At 46.0% G+C, this 21,009-nt stretch overlaps 1 protein-coding gene across 1 annotated transcript in view; it reads left to right on the top strand.

Moving 5' to 3' along the window:
- The window catches only part of LOC119454118 (BAI1-associated protein 3-like), a 375,555-nt gene that overhangs the window by 217,220 nt on the left and 137,326 nt on the right, over window positions 1-21,009 (top strand). Inside the window, exon 3 of the mRNA XM_049667930.1 lies at window positions 4,082-4,169. Coding sequence (XP_049523887.1) covers window positions 4,082-4,169 — 88 coding nt within the window. The remainder of the gene's footprint in view (window positions 1-4,081; window positions 4,170-21,009) is intronic.

Genomic DNA, 21,009 nt, shown 5'->3' with positions numbered 1-21,009 from the left:
CATCGTAGTACGACTTTCTTATTATATAGAAAGCCGCGGTTGTTCTGTTCTCAGTGAATATCTCCCACTGGTCGCGCTACATAGTGATTTCTATACCCGCAATAACGAACAGCAAAGAGTACAGGAACAACTTTAAAGAAATGCTAAAGAAGCGGCGATGTTCCAAGCAAAAGGCCGTATTCGAGTTTTGCTGATATTTAGTATAGACAAAACGAGGCTATATATATATATATATATATAGACAGTTAGGCTGGGTGTCTTGCGCAAGGCTATCACGTAGAGGAAGCGTCAGGAAATCATTGCTATTCCTCCGTGGAAAGAAAATGAAAAGAAAAAGAAAAGAAAAGCCATACAGATCGACGACTGGCGGCCACGTGCCGACAGATAGACCTTGTGTAGGAGGAACATTATTATGCGCATATATAATGCATGCAATACGCGATTTGCACTTCACGGTCCGAAATTCTGGCTTCACGCGCACCCATCGGCCCGAGCCCCTTTGATCTAAGCCTATGGATGGCAAAACATAACAAAAGAATTACCGCCTTTGCGCAGAATACGCTCGGAGTCGATCACGAAGAGACGCGGAGCGTCCGTCACCGCCGCCAGGCGGAGCTTTAATTTAATAAACCACGGCACGCGCTCTTCTTCCTCCTCCTTCTTTTTTTTTCTTTTTGTTCTCTTTGGCGCCGATATAGTTCTTTAGCTAGACCATTCGAAGATGGCGGCTGCGAAATGTCGGCTCGCTTAATAAAGCGGGTCTTTGTTGCAGATTTGGCTTGGCTTGCCCGCGGGCTTATCAACGACACGCAACTCTCGGCTCGCTGAGAGATTGCGCTGCCGATAATGTATGACACTTCTGAATGAACATTGGTTAGAGTTAATGAACGGTATATCCGCCGATGGCATTTCCTTCGATCGTGCGCCTTGATTTGGCTGCTCAGATTGAAGATACCTACAGTCCGTTTCATGCATAGCGGGCAACGCTGCCGAGCCTACGCAAGTAAGTGCGCCCATAAATAATGTGTCACTCCGCGCGGTTCGCAGCGCAGTTGTTTTAGGGGCGAAGCTCCTTAGGGTGTGGGTCGTTCCCTCTTTTGTAGTAGTAGTAGTAGTAGTATGTAGCCACCTGTAGTTTTATGAAGTGTTCACTAGATGGCGTTCCGGTTCCGCTTCCGGTTCCACTTCCGGTTCCGGTTCCACTTTGCGCGCGCGCGTTCGGTGCGAACGCGGGCAAAACGCCGACGGCGTCGACAACAGTTCTGCGCGTTGCTGGTGCTGCTGCATGTCCAAGTTTATACAGCTGATAAAACTACCTTGAGTCGACCCCATGGCTGCTTCGCATACTACTCAGGAACCGGTTCCCCTACGGGAAGATGGTGTTATTTTCTCTCTCGTTCCCGACGCGCGCTCTCTTTATCTCTCGTCCGTAGCTGTGGTTTACCCGAATGATCTCCCGGTGCTTCGCCCACTCATCGTCATTCACTTCGTGGATATGCTGTGATTGTTTTCATCTGCAACGCTTTACGCGAAATAACTTACTTCATATGTATTGAAAGTAAAGCTTGTTCACGTGAGATTACGTGAAACCGCACGTTATTTGGGCATCTTCGTGCTTCCAACATGGGACGCACTATATTTTGGTCGCGAGCGCAAGCGCTGCGCTGGGGCCGCTGGTCGTAGAAACGTGTCACTCCGCTTCGCTCGGTGGTAAATAGGTTCCGGTCGGTGACGGCTTCCATGTAAGAATTGCGTCCTACTTTTCGTCACTTAATTATGAGACTTAATGTAACGTCGAATTGCACGACACGTACCCATATCTTTCTGTCATGTGTGACGCACTATATTTTGGGTCGCGAGTGAGAGCATTGAGAGAAGTCTCTCTAGACTTTGTAGCGTTGCCTACTATGTATTTGAAACAGAGTATACGAGACTCAGCTTGTGTGGGTCTTATGTGAGAGATGTTTGTTGTTCATTCGACAGAATAATGTGGATTTACCGTTGCCAAAGATTGTGTTAAAGTGAAGTGGCAGTCTTATTACCCTATTCGAAGTACTTAAAGAGAAACTGAAAATGGGTTCTTGTAATGGCAGCCGTGTTGTATACATTATACGTCCTACCGCAATGCCACGTTGGTTCACGAGTTCGGAGGACGGTGAAATTTGTTGCTGGGTGAGCAAACGTATCTAGCTTATGTTTTAGTTAGGATAACGATCAAGAAATGAAGCTTTCGCAGTTGATGTTGTGTACAGAACAGATAACCGACAGTTTGTTAAAGTACCGTAATGGGGCTCCAAATGAACGGACATGACGCAGAGGATTTAGTGTTGGGGTGATATTGGGGAAATTGGCAGGACACAGGCCGGAGTCAGGTGACGCACGACGGGCGTTCATGTGCGGATTCCTGGGAGAGGTCATTGTCCTGGAAGCTAGGCTCATAAATGAGAATTGTCTTAGAAGGTGCCCAAATCCTTTTTCACCCAGTCAAGGAGCAATACAAAAGAGTGGCACGCACTTTTTGGTGTGTGAAATAAAAAAAGACACGTAAACCAAGTTTATTGGCATATCACACTGGCAGTGACTTGTGACAGTTATTTTTGCAACCCTACTGCCTTCAACAAGTTTAGAGCAACTTCAGAAACTTTCAGTGCAAGCGTATGCTGCAGGTGCACTCTTTCCCAATTTTTCAGCTTTATAATTTAGCAATGTGGCATTTTGGCAGGTTGCTCGATGTTATGCTGTTGATGGTTTTCGAAGCTTTTGAAGTTTTCTCAAGCACAACTCCGAAAAAAGCGTTGGGAAATGAAAATAATTGCACTTTTTTTTCTCTCTGGTCCTGCTGTGGTCGTGGTTGCACTTCAAAAACTGCAAATCACCTTCTAAATACAAAATAATTGAAGAGCTACAAAATTCTCTCAAAATGTTCCGTGTTTAGCAGCTACGAGAATCCTCGTCCTAACGAATGACAGCAACAAAACACAGTGCTTTCGCAAAGAGAAACATATTAAAATTGTAAGCGATAACGTTACGCATTTGGGTTATGCGTGTGGGTTACGACGTGATTCACGTAAGGGGCTGGAGATAGCCCGGTTTGCAAGATCGCGTTATCGCTACTCCGCACTAATAAGTGATATAGCAATTGCGGTGTAGCTACTATGAAACCGCCAAAACACAGCCAAGTACTAAGGACATGAAAGAACGCTAAAGCTTTGATATTGACTGTGTCAATTGGAATAAGTCGTAAGACGTTTTCCGCGTCCGCGCGCGTTTCGTGGTTAGGAGATATACGCTCAGATCTGTTTTAAGTTTACGTGGCTGCTCCATTGAGTTGCGCCATGCCTTCTGACCGCGGAGCAGCGCTGCTTATCGTGCGCAATGAAGGTGCCGGTAGGTTTGCTCGAGAACGCTGTCCTGAACCAGACACTCCAGTCAACCATGCTACCGTGCGTTGTTTATGTTATGTGTGTGGTTACTGTGAATTAGTGAGTCGTTTCGTCAACTGTGGTCGAACGAGGGCTACATCTCAAGCTGGCGCTAAGGCTTGAACAAGGGGAGAGAAGGAGCGAAGTAAAGTGATGGAAAGCCGGGGAGGTCACCCAAACGTTCGTCCGGTTTGCTGCTCTACGCATGGGTAAAGAGATGTTAAAGGATAAAAATAAATAAATAAATAAATAAATAAATAAATAAATAAATAAATAAATAAATAAATAAATAAATAAATAAATAAATAAATAAATAAATAAATAAATAAATAAATAAATGAGAGAGAAGACTGAGGGTGTCGCTTCGTCCGGAGGTACGCATCAAAACTACAGTTGCTCACTCAGGTTTGCCGAGTTCAGGAACCGAAATTATGGACGAATAAATGGAGAATAAAATAATAATAACAAAAAAGCTCGTTGAAGCGTTGCCTACAGCTTGAGACATCCCTTGTTTGACCAGTGTCGATCGCTTCAAGACCCCGTCTTCCTGCAGACCTCTCCCTCTTTTGTCTGCCCTTGTGCCCTGAAATAGCATGCAAGGCTGAAGCGATCGTTTCAGGCATCCACTGAGGAACCTCTTTTCTCTGTCACTTGCGCAGGGTCCAAGATTCGGACGGTGGCTTCTTCGAAGACTTCACCGCCCTCTCGTGGAAGCAGGAGAATCGGCGCCTGCAGGCATCACGAGAGGCGAGTGGCGGAATTACTCTGATTTGCACGTGTGATTTTTAGCGGATGGTGCAAGTGCTTAGGACGCCGTGGTGAACACTTGGTGCTTAACGATTTGATGCGCTCAGCGCACTTTACGAGATTGGAATAGAGGAAGATAACAGCCGATAAGAAACTTTCACGGTAAAGCTGCATATTAATTATGTAAAGAAGTAGTGAATGAATCATTTTTATAGTTTTTATAAACGACCATTTGCAATCAAGAGGTCATTGCTCTCTTAACGACTGTTAACTGTTGTGATTTAGACTTACTTAGTGTTACTTACTACTACTACTACTACTACTACCACTACCACTACTACTACTACTACTACTACTACTACTACTACTACTACTACTACCACTATTACTACTATTTTTACTACTTCTACTACTAAAAACTACTCATTACTATAACTACTACTACTCCTACTACTCCTCCTACTACTACTACTACTACTACTACTACTACTACTACTTATACTACTACTACTACTACTACTACTACTACTACTACTACGTACTACTACTACTACCCCTACTGTCACTCATGATACCAATTGCTATTAATACTACTAACTAGTTCTGTAGCACCACTTCCAAAACACAAGAAGTAACTCTACAACTAACCCTTTCGTGCGTCAGAAGAAGGCACGTTTGCTCTACATATATGGTGATTGTAAAGGAGGAAAGACACGCCTACTTCTGCAGACCTTAAGGGAGCACGGCACAGAACGCGCGTTTGTTCGCCGTGCGTTCACTCCCCATGAAAGCGCGCGTCTCTCGCGCCCTTTCACTCGCACATACAGCGTTCGGCGGTGCGCGGCGACGATTTCATCTCCATTGACGTCATACGGAACCTCACGGCGACGGCGACGACGACGGCGACGCCGACGGCAGAAATCTGCTTTGGAGTGTCCATATAATTGCTATCGCAATAAAAGTTCGCAGTAGGAACTGCCCAGTGCCAGACCATTTGCTACCATAGTACAACTGCAGCTGGTAACGATATAGTAATAATACTAACTAAACAAGGCGGTGGTTGTTACCTATTGGGCCTGAGCTCCCAATTACAAACGCAGTTAGCACCACCCGACGCAAATATTCTCGCCTCTGGTGCATATGTCGGACCAGCTGTGACGTATTCCAGAGTAGGTACGATATATCTTTTATAGAATAGGAACCTCGAATTCGGTTGTGTCAACTACGTTCGGAATTGGTAGCTGAGACCCATTAGTAACAGTGACTGCTTTCTTTAGTCAGTACTGTCATACTGGATCGCCGGAGATGAAGAGGCTGATCGACTGGCTTCAACTTGCACTCATAACGACTGTGCTTGCCCTGAAATTTTGTGCAAGCTTGATGACGCTCGCCTGCTGATTCGTCGCCACCTACTCAAGCAGCATCCAGACCAGCGCGTCGCAAATGGAACGTTCCCGCCGCGTGTTCGCGGTCGAGGCTTGCCTCGTCGCGCTAGAGCGCAACTACTCAAGCTAAGGGTTGGCTGTGTTAATCTGCACGAACGTTTACACCGACAAGGACGTGTGACTAGTCCATCGTGTACGTCTTGCGGTGGCTGCGAGACACTTCAGCACCTCATATTGGAATGTCCCGCTTTCAGTGCGCAACGCAAATCACTAGTGAGGGACTACCATCTCCTTGGCCTGCGATGTACGACTCTAGATGAATGTTTATACCCCAGTGGTTGTGCGTCTCGACGTGCTCAAACTCATCGTGCTCTCCTTCCTTTTCTAGAAGCAACGAACTTAGGGGCACGTTTGTAATCCGCAGCAACTATTTCTTTTATTTTACATTCTTCACTAGCATGACCTACCGGGACGGGCCCTACTGTATGTTGTACTTTATTCTTTGACATTTGTCATCTCGCTATTCCTTTCCTCCTTCCTCCCCTCCTTCCTATCTTTCCTTCTATGTTTCTCTCGTCCTTTCCGAAGAGTAGGCAGTCGTTGTGCCCCTTCTGGTGGCAGTTGCCAGCCTTGCTTCTCGCTTTTCTCTTTCCTATGTATATGTTTTCAAATCAAATAATAATAATAATAATAATACTGTTATACTAACTCTATTGTTGCGAATTGCACTTATACCTAGGTAGAAAATGGTGTGACATTAGGTAGTAAATACGGCGACCTCTTTTTTAAAGAGTGACCTTTGCAGCTCGATGGTGGTGTCGTGGAATTTTTCCAAGGCACAGCGTAGATGGCGACAACACATTTAATTAAGCGGGAGAGCGAATCACCGGGAAAACAGCCTTTAGCGTGCCTATATAGAAGTACTCGGAAATGTTTTATGCGTGTTTTCACGGTGTCCTGAAATAGCTGCGTCATTCACCAAGCTTACATTTAGAGGAAATGGGGGAGGGGCACGTTAGGGGGCTAAATGAATATTGATAAACGCGTGTTTTATACCTTTTTAGAGGTGTTATACGAAACGCTTACAAAGCTTCTCTTCTGGGAGAACGAAAAACGGCAGCAATTCTATAGTTTCCTTTTTTACTCACTTGGGTTGCCACGTGGCACAAGGCCAGTCTGAAACTAAATATAAGCATTCAGGCCCGTTACATAGAGAAATTATATCCTTGCAGATAAAAGGGCCTTGTTATGGATGGCCATTACAGAAAGTTTCAACTGTGTAGGTTATTTACAGCGTTTCGCAGTAAGTAACTATACAAGCGTGCCAGAGCTTTACAAAGGTGTTTTATGAACCACGTAGGAAGAGTTGCCTCTTGTCTTGAAAGAGGTCGACATGCTCCATACCACTTCAATGGAATTGAAACGCCTACACATCTAAAGGGTGATGTGGGGGCAAAGGTTCAAAAACGTACGTTGATTTAGGGTTTTAGCACATAAAAAAATGGCTGCGGCTTAGCTATAGCTAACCCTGGATATGGAAAGCGAAAGCTTGGTTTAGCCCGGTTAAGTCTTGGTTTGACTTTGTTAACTTTTTGATTTAGCTGTTAAATGTTGCACTTAGGTATGCACTCATCGTTAAGCCAGGTATAAATTATAAGCCGACAAGTCCAAGCGTTTTGCGAGCCGAATGGCTAGCTCTTCCTCAGTCTCCGACGCTAGCTTCGCGCGCTTGGCATTCCGGACCCGCTCCAGTCAAGCAGCTCGCCGGGCGATATCCGCGAGGTGGTCAGACGCCGGTAAGATGCCGGCGGAGCTCGGCGCGGCGAGTCACGTGATGCGTTGCCAAGGCTACGGCGCAGCTGCGGTCAAATGAAGGTCAAATTACTGGCGATGGCGAAACTCGGCTCGACTGGGTTAGTGAAGCTTTCGCTTTGGAAAAAGGCAGAAAGAAAACCCTAAGGCAAGTGCTCAAAAGTGTTACACGGCTGTTAAACGCTACGTTTCCCGTTCTCCAGAGAGAACTGCACGTGACACCAAGTTCATATTAGGTGGAAGTAGGGGCCGCCTTAGCGGAAACATGTGGGGTAACGTTCCTGGCTTAAATATGAATTTTTGAAATAATTACTAAACCCTCGTTTTCTTCCTATTTTGATGCGTTATGGAGGTAGGTGGTAAGTTCTCCCGAGTAGTCGGCGTACTAAACGAGTCACCTTCTTTATATTTTGTGAAAACGAGGCACATTGTATTATGAATGTTGTGTAGACAAAGTTAATATTATTGTGGGTTAATTACGACATTTGCAGTGCACTGCGCATGGAAGGGCTCCGGAGAATTTCGAGTGTGCTTTAAGAATGAAGGAAAATATTGCCCAATTTATCGTGAGGACTATAGCAGCCACAGAGATCAAATCCTGTAAATATCTGGGCTACGTTACGACCTAAAGGAATGTGAAGTCAAGTGTGCGTGTGCGTGTGGATAAATTGCAGTGTATGTAAAAAAAATGGACCCGAGGAATTAAGTGCTCGAAAGCGTTATCCGGCCGGTAAACGCTGTGTTCCAATGCCCAGAGAAAAGCTGTAGGTGACACCAGGTTCACACCAGGTTCACAGCTATAAATGTAAAGGCAGGCTATCGAATGGCTGCGTCGAAACAGATATTATTTTGCGTTAGTTCAAATTATTTCTTCGTTATTAAATGCGAACCATTTCTTGGCGACGATTGCCAATTGACAGTATCTATCTATCTATCTATCTATCTATCTATCTATCTATCTATCTATCTATCTATCTATCTATCTATCTATCTATCTATCTATCTATCTATCTATCTATCTATCTATCTATCTATCTATCTATCTATCTAGCCGCCTACGTGTTGGTGCTGTCATGGTCGTTTCGTTAACTTGGTATGGACCAAAATTGGCATAGTATGACAAGAGTGTGTAACTAACATAAATGACACGTCATGACATGAATTTCATGACATGTGTGTCATGTAGGTCATGGAACAGTCGCCTAAAATGACACAGTGAAAAAGATTAACACAGTGGGTTCGGACGTGGGTACTAAGTGAAGGAAACACTAAAGTATGCTTGTAGAAGTCATAGTCATGAGCACGACTCAGCAAAAATGACAATGACTCAGCGAAAAAGAATAAAACTAAAAAAACCAATGTAATGGGTTCGGATGTAGTACTAAGTGAAGGAAAAGGCTGAAGGGTGATGGTCGAAGTCATAATCATGAGCGTGACTAAGGCTTTCGCCTTGAGGTTTCTTAGGTATAGCTAAAGGGACTCCTGAGGACTCATGACATGAATGTCATGACATGCGTGTCATGTAGGTCATGAAACAGCTGCCTACGTTTTCGTGCTCTCATGGTCGTTTCGTTAACTTGGTAGGCTCCCCGCACATTGCTCCGCATAACATCGATTCCCACAGGGCGTGGGATCTGCTGGCTTTTTTTTTATGCTACATACTTCTGCTTTCAATTACAGTTTCATTCAGACACCTGTCTTTTTGCTTTCGCTTGTAATATTTTATTATTGTTTTCTTCATGTATTATCCCTTTGCACAACTCTTAGAGGATTTTTGCTGTCCTGCCAGTATATCTTTTCTTTTTGTAGATAATTACGAATACTAAAATCGTTTTGATTGCTTGATTGTCTGATGTCTATGGAGTTGCCATTACCCGGGGAAAACTTGGCCGAAACACCTGAGCCATTTATAGAATTCGCTCACTCAGTCACTCATGCTGTTAAAAAGCCCATGGATCGACCTGTCCGTCAATCAATCGGTCAATACCTCATTCGCAGGCCCTCTGTCCCGGTCGCGTTTCTTTTCGTCAATAAAAAATTTACGTCCTCTCTCCTCGTCTTTTTTTTTACCCCCTGTTCAACTCCTCCATCTTTTCTCGACACCGCCCGGAAAATTCAATCTTCTCGTTCTCCCACGGCTGCTTGTAGAGCAGCTGTCGCCTCACTCGACGTCACGTTCGTGCGCTTTCTCAACACAGATAGAAAGACAAAATAAAATCATTGACAATTCCGAAAAAGAGAACTTTCCAGGAAGGTAATGCCGATGGTGAAGGAAGACCCTAGCGCAAGGATCGAGAATGGAGTCCGCTGTTTAAATAAAATTAAAAAGGTGGAGAGATCTCGAGATTCGCTCGAGATGTAGGAAGACAAGGCGTGCACACCTCACCTCCTACAAAAGTAGCTTTAAAAATTGTGTTGAGTTTCTTTTGACGTTTTGTTGCATCTAGTAAACTTTCTACTGAAAAAATGTCGAACGTCATGCATAATTTTGTTTCTTACCAGGGTGCTTGTTTTCTTCTTTTTTTCGCGTGCAGACATCTGTGTTGCATATAATTACTTACCTATTACATATCCCTATTTAAGCGCAGATTACATTTTCTTTGTTTGTGCGTTTACGTATGGCGCTGTGGCAATATTAGTTGTAAATAAAAACAATCGTTTCGCAACGTACACATCCATACTAGGTATGTTACCTGTGCATATATGTCTGTAGACGTACCTTCTTGTATAACCACTTGTATGTAATTACTGCGTTACTGCTCCCTGATATTGTCATAGCAGCCCCGGTTCCCTTCTCAAGCAGTCAACAACAACTTTCTGTCCCGACTGCTCCTTTTAATAAAACACAAATTTGACTATCGCAGACGGCCAGGCCAACTCTGCAGCTCATTAGCAACGGCCAACTCTGTAGCTTAGACAATGCTGCACCGAATTAGTCGGACTGTGCTTCCATAACCAGAAGGGTACTCCTGGAAACGACGCTATATATTTTAGTGCAGCACCGCGTGGAGGGGGTATAGAAAAGCAAAAACGAAAACAAAACAGCAAGCCATAAACGAATAATGCGGACCTCTTGGAAGCTCCCGTTTTGCGTGATCCTCGCGTTCCTGTCAGTCTTAGCTTCACCTGGAGTTTCTCGTTTTTTTTTTATTGCTTCTGCTCACTTTCCAAGTCAGAGGCGGGTGTCGGTCAACCCTTTCAAAAATAAGCAGCGCGTCTCGTACCAGCCTTCCCGATTTGCATTCTCTTTCTAGTGCAGATTAGGCATTCAGGTGTTCGGGCCTTGTCCGTGACGTTCTCGAGGCACGAGGGCGAGGTAAACGGAAGGAATAATGGAAACGAGGAAAAAAGAAAAAAAAAAGAATTCCGCCAAATCTTTCTCGTTTTTTCATAACGCGCGCAGAACATAATGCGAAATGCATTAGTAATGCCCTTTCAGCCGTCCAAATCAGTAGATTTCCCGGGAAGCCGCGAAACTGGCGAGCACGTGACTCCGAAGAATGAGCGACGAACAGTTTGGTTAAGTTAGGACGAAGGATGCATGCCTGTACAATGGAACGTTGCTGCCTTTGCAGACAGAAGAAAAGAACGCTGAAAAAAGTACTCTAGCTGAGATTGTCCTGCCGGAATAGAATTGTGGGCTTCATTAGACGAGAGTAAGTCATGTTTGCCAACCATGTTTGTTTGGTAACTTAGCAGAACCTATGTATGGTAACCGACTAAGGTTACCATACTGGTTACCTGTGTTTACTAGTGTTTTGCTACTGGGCTCACTGCGTCGAGTGCGATTCGAGTATAGCTTCTAGAAATAGGGTGGATGGAACTAACGTAATGGAGGAATGTGGACGGCACAACTGCGTGTGGGCGTCTCATTCGTGCGTCTGCGCCCCCCAAAAAACTCGTCCAACTTCATTTCGCGGAAGGCTTCCACCCGTGTGCTGCCAAGTTTTCTTTTGCCTTGTCTAGTAAGAAGCTGTGCGTCAACTTACATGTATATTTTCTAGTATATTTGTTACAGCGAAGCTGTTAATGGCTAGGGTTCCGGGGATTTTTCGTGTGCGTGTGCAAGAATGTGGGCCGATCCTGGTGACAGTGCAGATCCTGGTGACAGTGCAGAAAGGGTCCAAGCGCAATGGCACATACCCCTGTGGACTTCGGGTGGTGGGCTCCGGGGCCTGTAACGCGCCCTTGAACTACCCTTGTCACACCTGGGACTCAAAGAGGCCCCGGGAACGAGGGTAACAACAGATGCTACGATCGGATCTTAGCCCAAAAGGGCGACCCGGGTCGGCCGTGTCTACGTTCGCACCGCCCTCTCTTTGTCGGCGTTCCAATCCGCTTGCGTGCGTAGTTTCCTGCCGCTCTCCCGGGGCGGCGGCACCGTCGCACGTGTATATAAGACGAGGTGCTGTTCTCCATTTAGAATTTCACTTCTCTCTCGTCGTAATGAGGAGGCCGCGTGTGGTGCGCACTCCAGGCGACGATGGCATTGTCGTCTCTGTTCCTGCCATCGCTCTTCGTAGGCGCGTTGCTACTCGGGAGTCCGGAATACACGCGGCCTCCCAATTCTGTGTCACCTCTGCGTCTTGTGCTAAACAGCTTCGCTATTCATTCGTCTTCACAGAGTGGAATGGTTCATCATTTTTCTTCTTATTCAAGCCCTTTAAGTACCATTTAAGATGTGTAGCCATCGTCAGCATACAGTGACGGTGGTTCCTCTGTTTACATATTACCATCAAAAAATAAAACAAGCAGGAAAGATGTGCACAAAAAAACTTAAGACACGGATATTAACGAGACGACATCTCCGATTGGCTAGCCTGTATTAGGGAAGGAGAAAAGGGAGACAAAAGATAAGAAGAGGAAAACAATTACATGTTAACAGTATAATAGTCTTGGTGCCAGAATGGGTGCCAAGAGAAGGGAAGCGCAGTCGAGGACGGCAGGAAATTAGCTGGGGTGATGAAATTAGGAAATTTGCAGGTTGAAATTGGAATCAGCTAGCGCAAGACAGCGGTAACTGGATATCGCAGGGAGAGGCCTTCGTCCTGCAGTGGACACAAAAATAGACTAATGATGATGATGAATGTCTTGGTGCTGTCACACGTTCTATGAATGCGCCGCATCGTAACACACAGTGTCCATGTCAGATACAGACATATGTACGTAACGCCACGCAATGCTCAGTGTCGCGCTGTCACAATTTGTCGCACAATCTCGTCTGTCTTAAATAACGCGACTCCTCGTCACTCTAAGCGTCTCTCGCTCTCTCTCTTTCTTCCTCTCGCACAATCGCCTCCTTCCCGTGTTGATTATGCCGATGGTTATCGATAACAGGGCAAGGTTTCAACGCCGAGATCCCGGTAGAAGAAAATGTGGGTGACTGATAAGGCAAAGCGGCGGAGACACTACTCGAAGAGCAATTACCCGCACACAGGAATGATATATACAGGGGGAGAAAGGGAAAAAAAGAAGAGCACTGCGCGGGCTTCTCTTCAGAGGAGGCCACAAAAGGGACTCATCAGCCACGACGGGCTGGTTCGCAATTGCGGCCGCGATTAGGCCCTAGCGCGCGCGGGGTCCGTCAGCCGAAATGCGGGCACAGGAATAAAAGACACGCGACGAGACAGGCGTAATCACGCTGATAGTCCAGGCAAAGGACAGTGACAGCGGGGCGCCTCCGTCTGTATACGCCAACGAAAACAAGCTTTGCCAGCCGGGCCGCCAGCCTAGCCTAGCCAAGCTGAGTCGGTGAGCGACGAAGAATAACAGAGTACGGGTCTCGAGCACTCGACGACCCGGGGTGATATAGGCCCCGGTGTAGCCTGCGGCCGAAACAAAGGCGAACGGCGCTCTGATGAGTTGGGCGAGTGGAGAGGCCTGCAGTGTGAATGACAGACAGCAGGGGCAACCGACTGTAGAGAGAAGTGATTTATGCGCTCGCGTGTGCGTCGGTATCTGTTTGTGTCATTGTTTGCGCTTCGCTACCGTGAGTATGTACAAAACTATAGCCCAGCTGTCCGCCATTTTGCGGGTAAGGGAATGGCAGGGAGGTTAACCAGGGGCCGTATTCTGAAACTTTCCACTTCGGCGATAGTTCGCCTTTTGTATTCAGGCGCGCGCTGATTGGCTGGTTGAGCAAAGTTGAATGACGTCGGGCTCAACGAGCCAATCAGTTCATCAAATTTTGCTGAAACAGCCAATCAGCGCGCGCCTGAAGGAGAAAGTGGAAGCGGAAGTGGAGGAACGCCGAAGCGGAACGTTTCAGAATACAGCCCCAGGCTGAGCCCGGTTGGCTAACCTGCATTGGGAAAGAGCAACGAAAGATGCGTAGAAGGAGGAAAAAAATATGCAGATTCAACGCAAATAATGCAATCTGTGTGGAGCGAACATTTAATGAAGCGGTTGAATGAATGCTACGCAAATAATTGCGATGCGTGCAATTGTGTTCGAGGGCGATGAATGGTGCTGTCGAGGGAAGACCAGGGATGAGAGGTTTATGCACAGAGATGTAAAGTAAATATCTAAATGCATTTAAGGTTTCAATACTCCATTGCCTACCACTGACACGTGCGAATTATGCAGAATTCACTATGAACGGGTACATACCCATCGGCAGATGCCTAGTGGTACCACTCGGCCAGTATAAAAGGGAACACCTCACCCTCGTTCTAACCGTGGCTCTTGCAAACGTTCTAAGGCGGAACATCACTCAGTGCTATTTGTTGTGTAGTTCTTCTGTTCAAGAATCCTGCTTGTAGAACTTTTCCTCAATAAACGAACGCACAAGAGAAATTACCGGCTTTGAACACACATTGAACTCAAATTTGAACACAAATGACATAGTCATTGGATTAGCTAACCCAAATGCAAGAAGGTAAAGAAACAAAGAAATCCGTTGAACAGCATATGTTATTCCATTAGGAGTACGGTATGCGCTAGACATTCCTATGAGCCGACATTATATGTAAAGGTTTCATGTCGTGATTAAGCCATAGTTGAGGCTCGTTGAGTGGCACATGTTTGCTGATCAACATTTCATGCTATATACACAACACATTCGGCACGACACATCAACGAATGAAACTGCAGGGAATCGGAAGAGAGAGCTTCGCTTCAATAAACGTTCACAATGCGCACACACAATGATCAGATTATCGTTCTGTTAGTCGCAAGGCGGACATATAGGCGAGTAGATGTCAAGAAACGTATCAACGTAGAAACGTAGAAACGTATAGCAGCGCTTTTGTGGTTTGTTTTTTTTTACATCGCAGATGCACCCGGTAGCGGTCCCAGGATCTTCTGTTCTAAAAAGAGCTTCTCATCTAATTTCTCTAGAGGGGTCCGAAGAGCAAGCTACCGGTCTTCGTATTACAATAGCTGCTTTAAGGTTTCTTCTCTGCCAGCTGCGTTATAATTGGCATTCTCTGCTATTCTAATTAGAAATAACTAGAATTCAATTAGGAATCAATGGAATTTATTAGCAGGCAAAATGTGCGCACGTAGCTACTACAGAAGCTGGTATAGAAATTCTGATCGTTTTTGTTGACTTATTGTTGCATTCAAAAAAAGTTTACGTTGAAATGCAATTCAATGTCAAAGCATTAGTTTTACGAGGGAGAATGCTCCGGCGCGCTATGCAACGAAGTCATGAAGCCGGTGAAGGATACACGATCACACATCAGTGGCTCAGGTTGTTTCTGTACAACCCGACACAATCACCACCTCGATGAGTAGGTCATTCCACTCACTGATTCAGCCCCTTACTCAAGTGGCTATACCAATTGAATATCTTCCTGTTGACATTTTGTTGCTTTCGATAGAATGTCTGTTTAGATGTTGTTGAATAGCATGTACTACAATTTGTTCGAAGAGCGCGCTTAGTCGCCCGCCGTACCATGAACTCACACGAGCGAAACCAACGACTGATGCACTCAGAATTCATTCGCTCACTTGGTTACTCTCTTTCGCGCTCTGCTAGTCATTCTGGTACTGCTGCACTCGCTCAATCTACCAAGCAGTGCATCAATCAGCCACCAATTCACTCACTCGACCGATTACAGCCAGCCGGTATAGTCATCTTTAACGTTAGGCTTGAGCTCTGCCTCCCTCAGCAGGTGGTACCTGGTATCCCGAGTCCAAGCACACAGTACGTGGACGGTTCAGGATACGAGGGATCTGTCACTGAGCCAAGGCTCCGAATGGCGGTACATCGTCTCAGGGCTTTGACTACACACAGTAGACCTAGAATGCTGTCGTGGCGTTTTCTGGACCGCTCCCTTAAATCGCGTTTACCTTTCGTCTTGCCCTCAACCAAATGCGGGGTAAATAATGGTGCGGGCGACGTCAACACGCGCCCAAGAACAGAGTAACGGGTAAAGCAGTGGACGTGTCTGTCGCGCGTGAAATTGGGTTAAAGCCGCGCCATGGGAGCGCGCGCGGGCCGCGCAAACCTATTCCTTCGCCTGTCGTGGTGTACACACACACACACACACACACACACACGCACACACACACACACACACACACACACACACACACCACACCACACCACACACACACACACACACACACACACACACACATATATATATATATATATATATATATATATATATAAGCACTTCGCGTCGAACGAAATGGCGATGCGAAATTGCCACGCCAAGGTACATGGCAGTGGGCGTTCAATGTACACTTACTTCCTCTTACTTTCGTTCCTTCTTTTTCTCTTTCCTTGCCATTCGTACCTTCTTCCTTTCATTCCTTCCCTCATTTCTGTGTTTCTATTGTTTTCCATCCTTCCTTTTTTGTTTCATTCTTCTTTCGCTTTTTATTTACTTCTGTATATTTTCTTCAATTTTTATGTTTCTTCTTCTTCCCCGATTTCTTGCTATTTCATTCTCATTTTTGTTTCAATCTTACTTTCTTTCATTCTTTTCTAGCTTCATTCTTCACTTCGTCCCTTCCTTCTTTATTTTGTAAATCCTGTTTGTAAGGCTTGTCCTGCACCGCATTCTACTGGTTCGGTGCGCCTTGGACGTTGCCTCTGTTCGTCTGCTCGTGAATTGTTCGCTGTTTGTGGACCTCGTTCTGCAGTCTTGTTTACCTGTGAGCTGTGACGTCAACGCCTAACAGAGAACGGTGCGGGGGCAGCCTAATTTGCTTTCTACAACGCTGCCAGTTTCTTTGCGTAAAACTGTACTACGCAGCGTTTTGTTTGTTCTTTTTTTGTTCCCCAGAGAGAGTAGTTCCCGCTACTGCGCCGATTGCTTGGCAATTTCACTCTGGGGCTTCGAAACGGGTAAAGGCAACCGGGCGACTTAGGAAAAGGTTAGCGGTAAAATACAGAAGTGACCTTACAGAGATGAAGGAGCTTGGAGATAGGAAACGCCAGCTGAAAGGGCTATTTTCGATATCGTCGGCTTACTGTTTGTAAGCAAAATAGAACGGCAACCGGGCAAACAGACAAGCTGAAGTATTATCTTGGGGACACTCGCGGCAGCTTCTACTCAGAATGAAGGACATGATAACGGTTTGCACGTGCGCGTGAGCATGTTAGCATGTCGCGACTTCTGTCTGTGGCGCAAGTTAGCTGAAACCGAGAGAGTCCTTTGTTAGTGCTGTTTCGAGAGGCAAATCTAAAGGTCGGTCGGTCGGTCGGTCGGTCGGTCGGTCGGTCGGTCGGTCGGTCGGTCGGTCGGTCGGTCGGTCGGTCGGTCGGTCGGTCGGTCGGGCGGTCGGTCGGTCCGGCGGTCGGTCGGTCCGGCGGTCGGTCGGTCGGGTCGGTCGGTCGGCGGTCGGTCGGTCGGTCGGTCGGTCGGTCGGTCGGTCGGTCGGTCGGTCGGTCGGTCGGTCGGTCGGTCGGTCGGTCGGTCACTCGACGCTACTGCTATGAGCTTTGGGTGATAGGAGTACTTCTTGTTGTGCTTGTGGATGATGCACAGCTATTAAGGAGGAGCGCAAATGAACGTACACGCAGACGATGGCGCGCTGCTGTCTTTCTTAAAAGACAGCGATCAATCGTCTACTTCTTATGAGTATGTGTTAATTAGTGCCCTTCAGCTAATAGCTAAGAGGTCTCGGTGCACACGAACAAACTAAAAGCAGTCAAATTAACCCAGACCCCTTCGCCGGCACGTCTCTAGTAGTCATCGTTCTGGTTTGGAACGATAAGCTCAATGCATGAATGGATGATTGAATGTATCAATCAGTCAGTCAGTCAATCGACGGTCTGCTGAACTAATGAACCAAGAAATAAGTTTTTGAATCAATAAGTCAGTCAACAAATTAATCAGTCAACCAACCAATTGCTTTTGTAATCAACCAGTCATTCTTTCATTCACTCACTTGATCCATTAAACGTAGCAATATTGTTCCGTGTTTGTAACTTGACGAGAACCAAATACCGTCCAATAATATACTTTTCTTTCGTTCCGATATCTGTTGTGTTCATTCAAAAATTGTATTTCTGCACTGCCGTTATACTCTTCGTTGCACTTAGAAAAGCAACGCTATTTTCATTCCAGGACTCCTCAATGTCGAACCTTAACTGAGTCCCGGTGTTCAGCTCAAGCACCGAACCAAACTTGAGAGGTTCGTTATCGCCTTCTTGCTGCCTAAGTACCTGCCAACAAGTGTCCATTTCGATATCTTAAGCTTACTTTACCGCCACAAAAGCAGTTGCTCTTCCGTGGGGCAAGCGAGCCTTTGCCATCCTTCCTTTAGCTATTTCTTTTCTGAAAAAAAAAGAACAGTCAGCGCGTATACATATATCACAATTGCACACATCACTTCCCTGTCGGAACCAAACATGGCCGTCGCGTAGCATCGTCTTATTTCTTTCTCAGTTCCTCTCCCGATTCGCCACGTCCGCAGGTGGCGGTGTTGTCGGCAACTCGATAACACGGTAGCCCAGAAATAATAGCGTGCCTTGCTTAAGAAAGACCGGCGTTTTCGCAACTCGCAGTAACAGCGCGCTTCGGCGAGCAGACGACAGAGAAGTCGTCGTCCGCTATACCGGAAGCAACGGTATAGGACTTCCGGTCGCAGGGACTTGCTTTGTCGCGTCCTCCACTCTGAAGTGTACGCCTCGAGCTGGCAACCATAGAAAGGGGGAAGGGGGGGGGGGAGGAGCTACCGGGTTGATGCAGTCCCCAGTCGCTATCGGCCGGGAAAGACCGAAGAAACGAAGAAAGAATGAACTGAGAGGAGAATCGAACGAGAGTGATGACAATACGACGAAAAGAAACACACACACACACACAGGCGGCTGTGGGTCTACGACTGAGAGTCTTGAGCTTCCCGACGTTTCGCTTCCGCCGGTGGCTTCTATGCCGTCCGGAGGTAAGTCAGTACACGTTCGCATAGAGTCGCTGTCGTCGATATCGCTCTGCTAGCGACGCCTGACGACCGTGAAACAACTTTTCAATGCCCCCTCCACGGCGAGACGGTGTCAATTAGTCCCGCATTTATTCTCCTCGGTTATAAGCGCCGTCGGCCTTCGGCGCGCGCGCGTTCGGGGCATTGTGTTTGTGGGAGCGGTGTTCTGTGCCGTGGCCGTATGGGGGGTCGGCGCATGTGGCGACTGCGCCGCTACTGTCGTCGAAGGTGCCGCTGTTGCTACGACGCTTGCTGCGCCTGCTTTGCCTGCGTCTACAAGAGCAGGCCTCAAGTAAGACAATCGATAACGTCCGAAGAAGGCCCTTGGAACTGATGTCACCGTGTATTTTTGGAGACAAGGTCCTTCTGAGGTGGCCAAACAGGACCTTGTCTTCAAAGAAATATACGGTTCTAAAGACCTTCTGCGGATGTTATCGCAGAAGTGCTTTAGAACCGTTTATTCTTCTTCTTCTTTTTTTTTTTTTTTTTGAAGACAAGGTCCTATTTGGCGGCTTCAGAACGATTGAGGGGTCGTGGGATCTGGGCTGGCCACTTTCTGACAACTTTCGTCAAGCATTTCGGCGATTAGAGGTCTTCTAGTGCACATAGGACAACGACAAAGGCGTCAATGTGAAACCTGGAACGCGAAATACGCACTAAATTACCGTATATCTATGTTCGGAGTGCGCCAAGCCAAGGGAAGCGCGCGCAGTCGAGGACGGTAGAAAGTGAGGTGGGGTGAGGAAATTAGGAAATTTGCAGGTACGCGTTGGAATTAGCTAGCGCAGGATACGGACAAGTGGAGATCTTTGGGATAGGCCTTCGTCTTGCAGTGGACATAAAAAAAAAAACTGGCTGATGATGATGTTCGGAGCAGTAATCCTGCGTATAGTTAGCGCAAGAAAAGGTCGAAGTTAAACCCAGATACGTTCGTTCAAACTTCGCGCTCCTAACAACTGTTACCGGAAGCCTAAGATGATCTACGTTTCTTCGAAGTCAACCGCTGTTGACTAGCCTTTTCCTGGCATTCTTTTTTTTCTCGATAGCGTTTTGTCTCGTTTTGTGATACATCATTCAAATTAGAGGAACTCGTCGCCAGCAGTTGCTTTATGGTTATGGCGTTGCGCTGTTGAACACGTGCTCCCGGGTTCAATACCCTGTTCCCACTGGTCGCATTCCAATGGCATCGGAATGCGAAAACACAGGTGCACCGTGCTTTGGGCGCATGCTGAACAACTACGGGTTGGTCAAGATGAACCCGGAGCCGCTCCGCTACAGCGTCTTTGATAACCCAGCGTCCAGTTTTGATAAACCCGCATTTTTTTTAATTAGAAGAGTATATAGGCGATGACACTACAAGCACGAACATCTCCTTAAACACAGCCAATAATAATAATAATAATAATAATAATAATAATAATAATAATAATAATAATAATAATAATAATAATAATAATAATAATAATAATAATAATAATAATAAAGAGCACTAAAGTGACGCATGGCATCGGTGGCTTGGCGTTCAGCTGCGTAACACGAGGTAGCTGATCCGATTCCTGACGTCGATGAACGAATTCCGACGGCGGCGAAGTGCTAAGAAAGTCGTGTGTCGTGCTTTGAGCGCAGATTTTTAAATAACTCGAAGTGGTGAAGTTTAATCCAGAGTATACGTCATACCACTGTGACTTGCTTTTGGAAGTCATAAAAACCTCAAGCTTATCTGAAAAGGAACGCAATGTTGTTCTTTTTTTCGCACGCTTACAAGGAAATCAATGTTTTGTGAAACTGAATAGTTCTTTTTTTTCCCCCACGTTGCTATAATCCTGGCACCGCGATTGCAGTGTCAAAATAGAAAAGAAAGAAAAAGGTAAGAGAAGAGCAACCGCACCGCAATGCATATCAAAATAACTTATTTGAAACTTTATTTTCATTTATTCGCCAGGAAACGGTTGTTATGGGCAGGAAAAGATTGATGGCCAAACGCAGAAAGGTTTTTGGGAGTTTTGCGTCCTAGGCTTTGGTGTCGTTAGAATGCACTGATATCTTTAATTAACGGTAAACTGTCTACGTGAAGCTTTAGTGCTGGAGCCCCTGTTTATACATACGTGAACGCAGAAATCATTTTGACCAACATCAACTGGAGCGAGTTTTGATTAGGTTGGTTGCATTGAAATAAATATTTTATGTCTGCCGAGTGTAGGAAGTAGATTCCGAATTAAGGGCAATGATATTTTTATAGAAATTGCTGAAAATGTGAAATTTTA

Source organism: Dermacentor silvarum, chromosome 5 (assembly GCF_013339745.2).
Source record: "Dermacentor silvarum isolate Dsil-2018 chromosome 5, BIME_Dsil_1.4, whole genome shotgun sequence".
NCBI lineage: Eukaryota > Metazoa > Arthropoda > Arachnida > Ixodida > Ixodidae > Dermacentor > Dermacentor silvarum.
The sequence above is the reverse complement of the archived record's forward strand: the minus strand, read 5'-3'. Positions and strand labels throughout refer to the sequence as shown.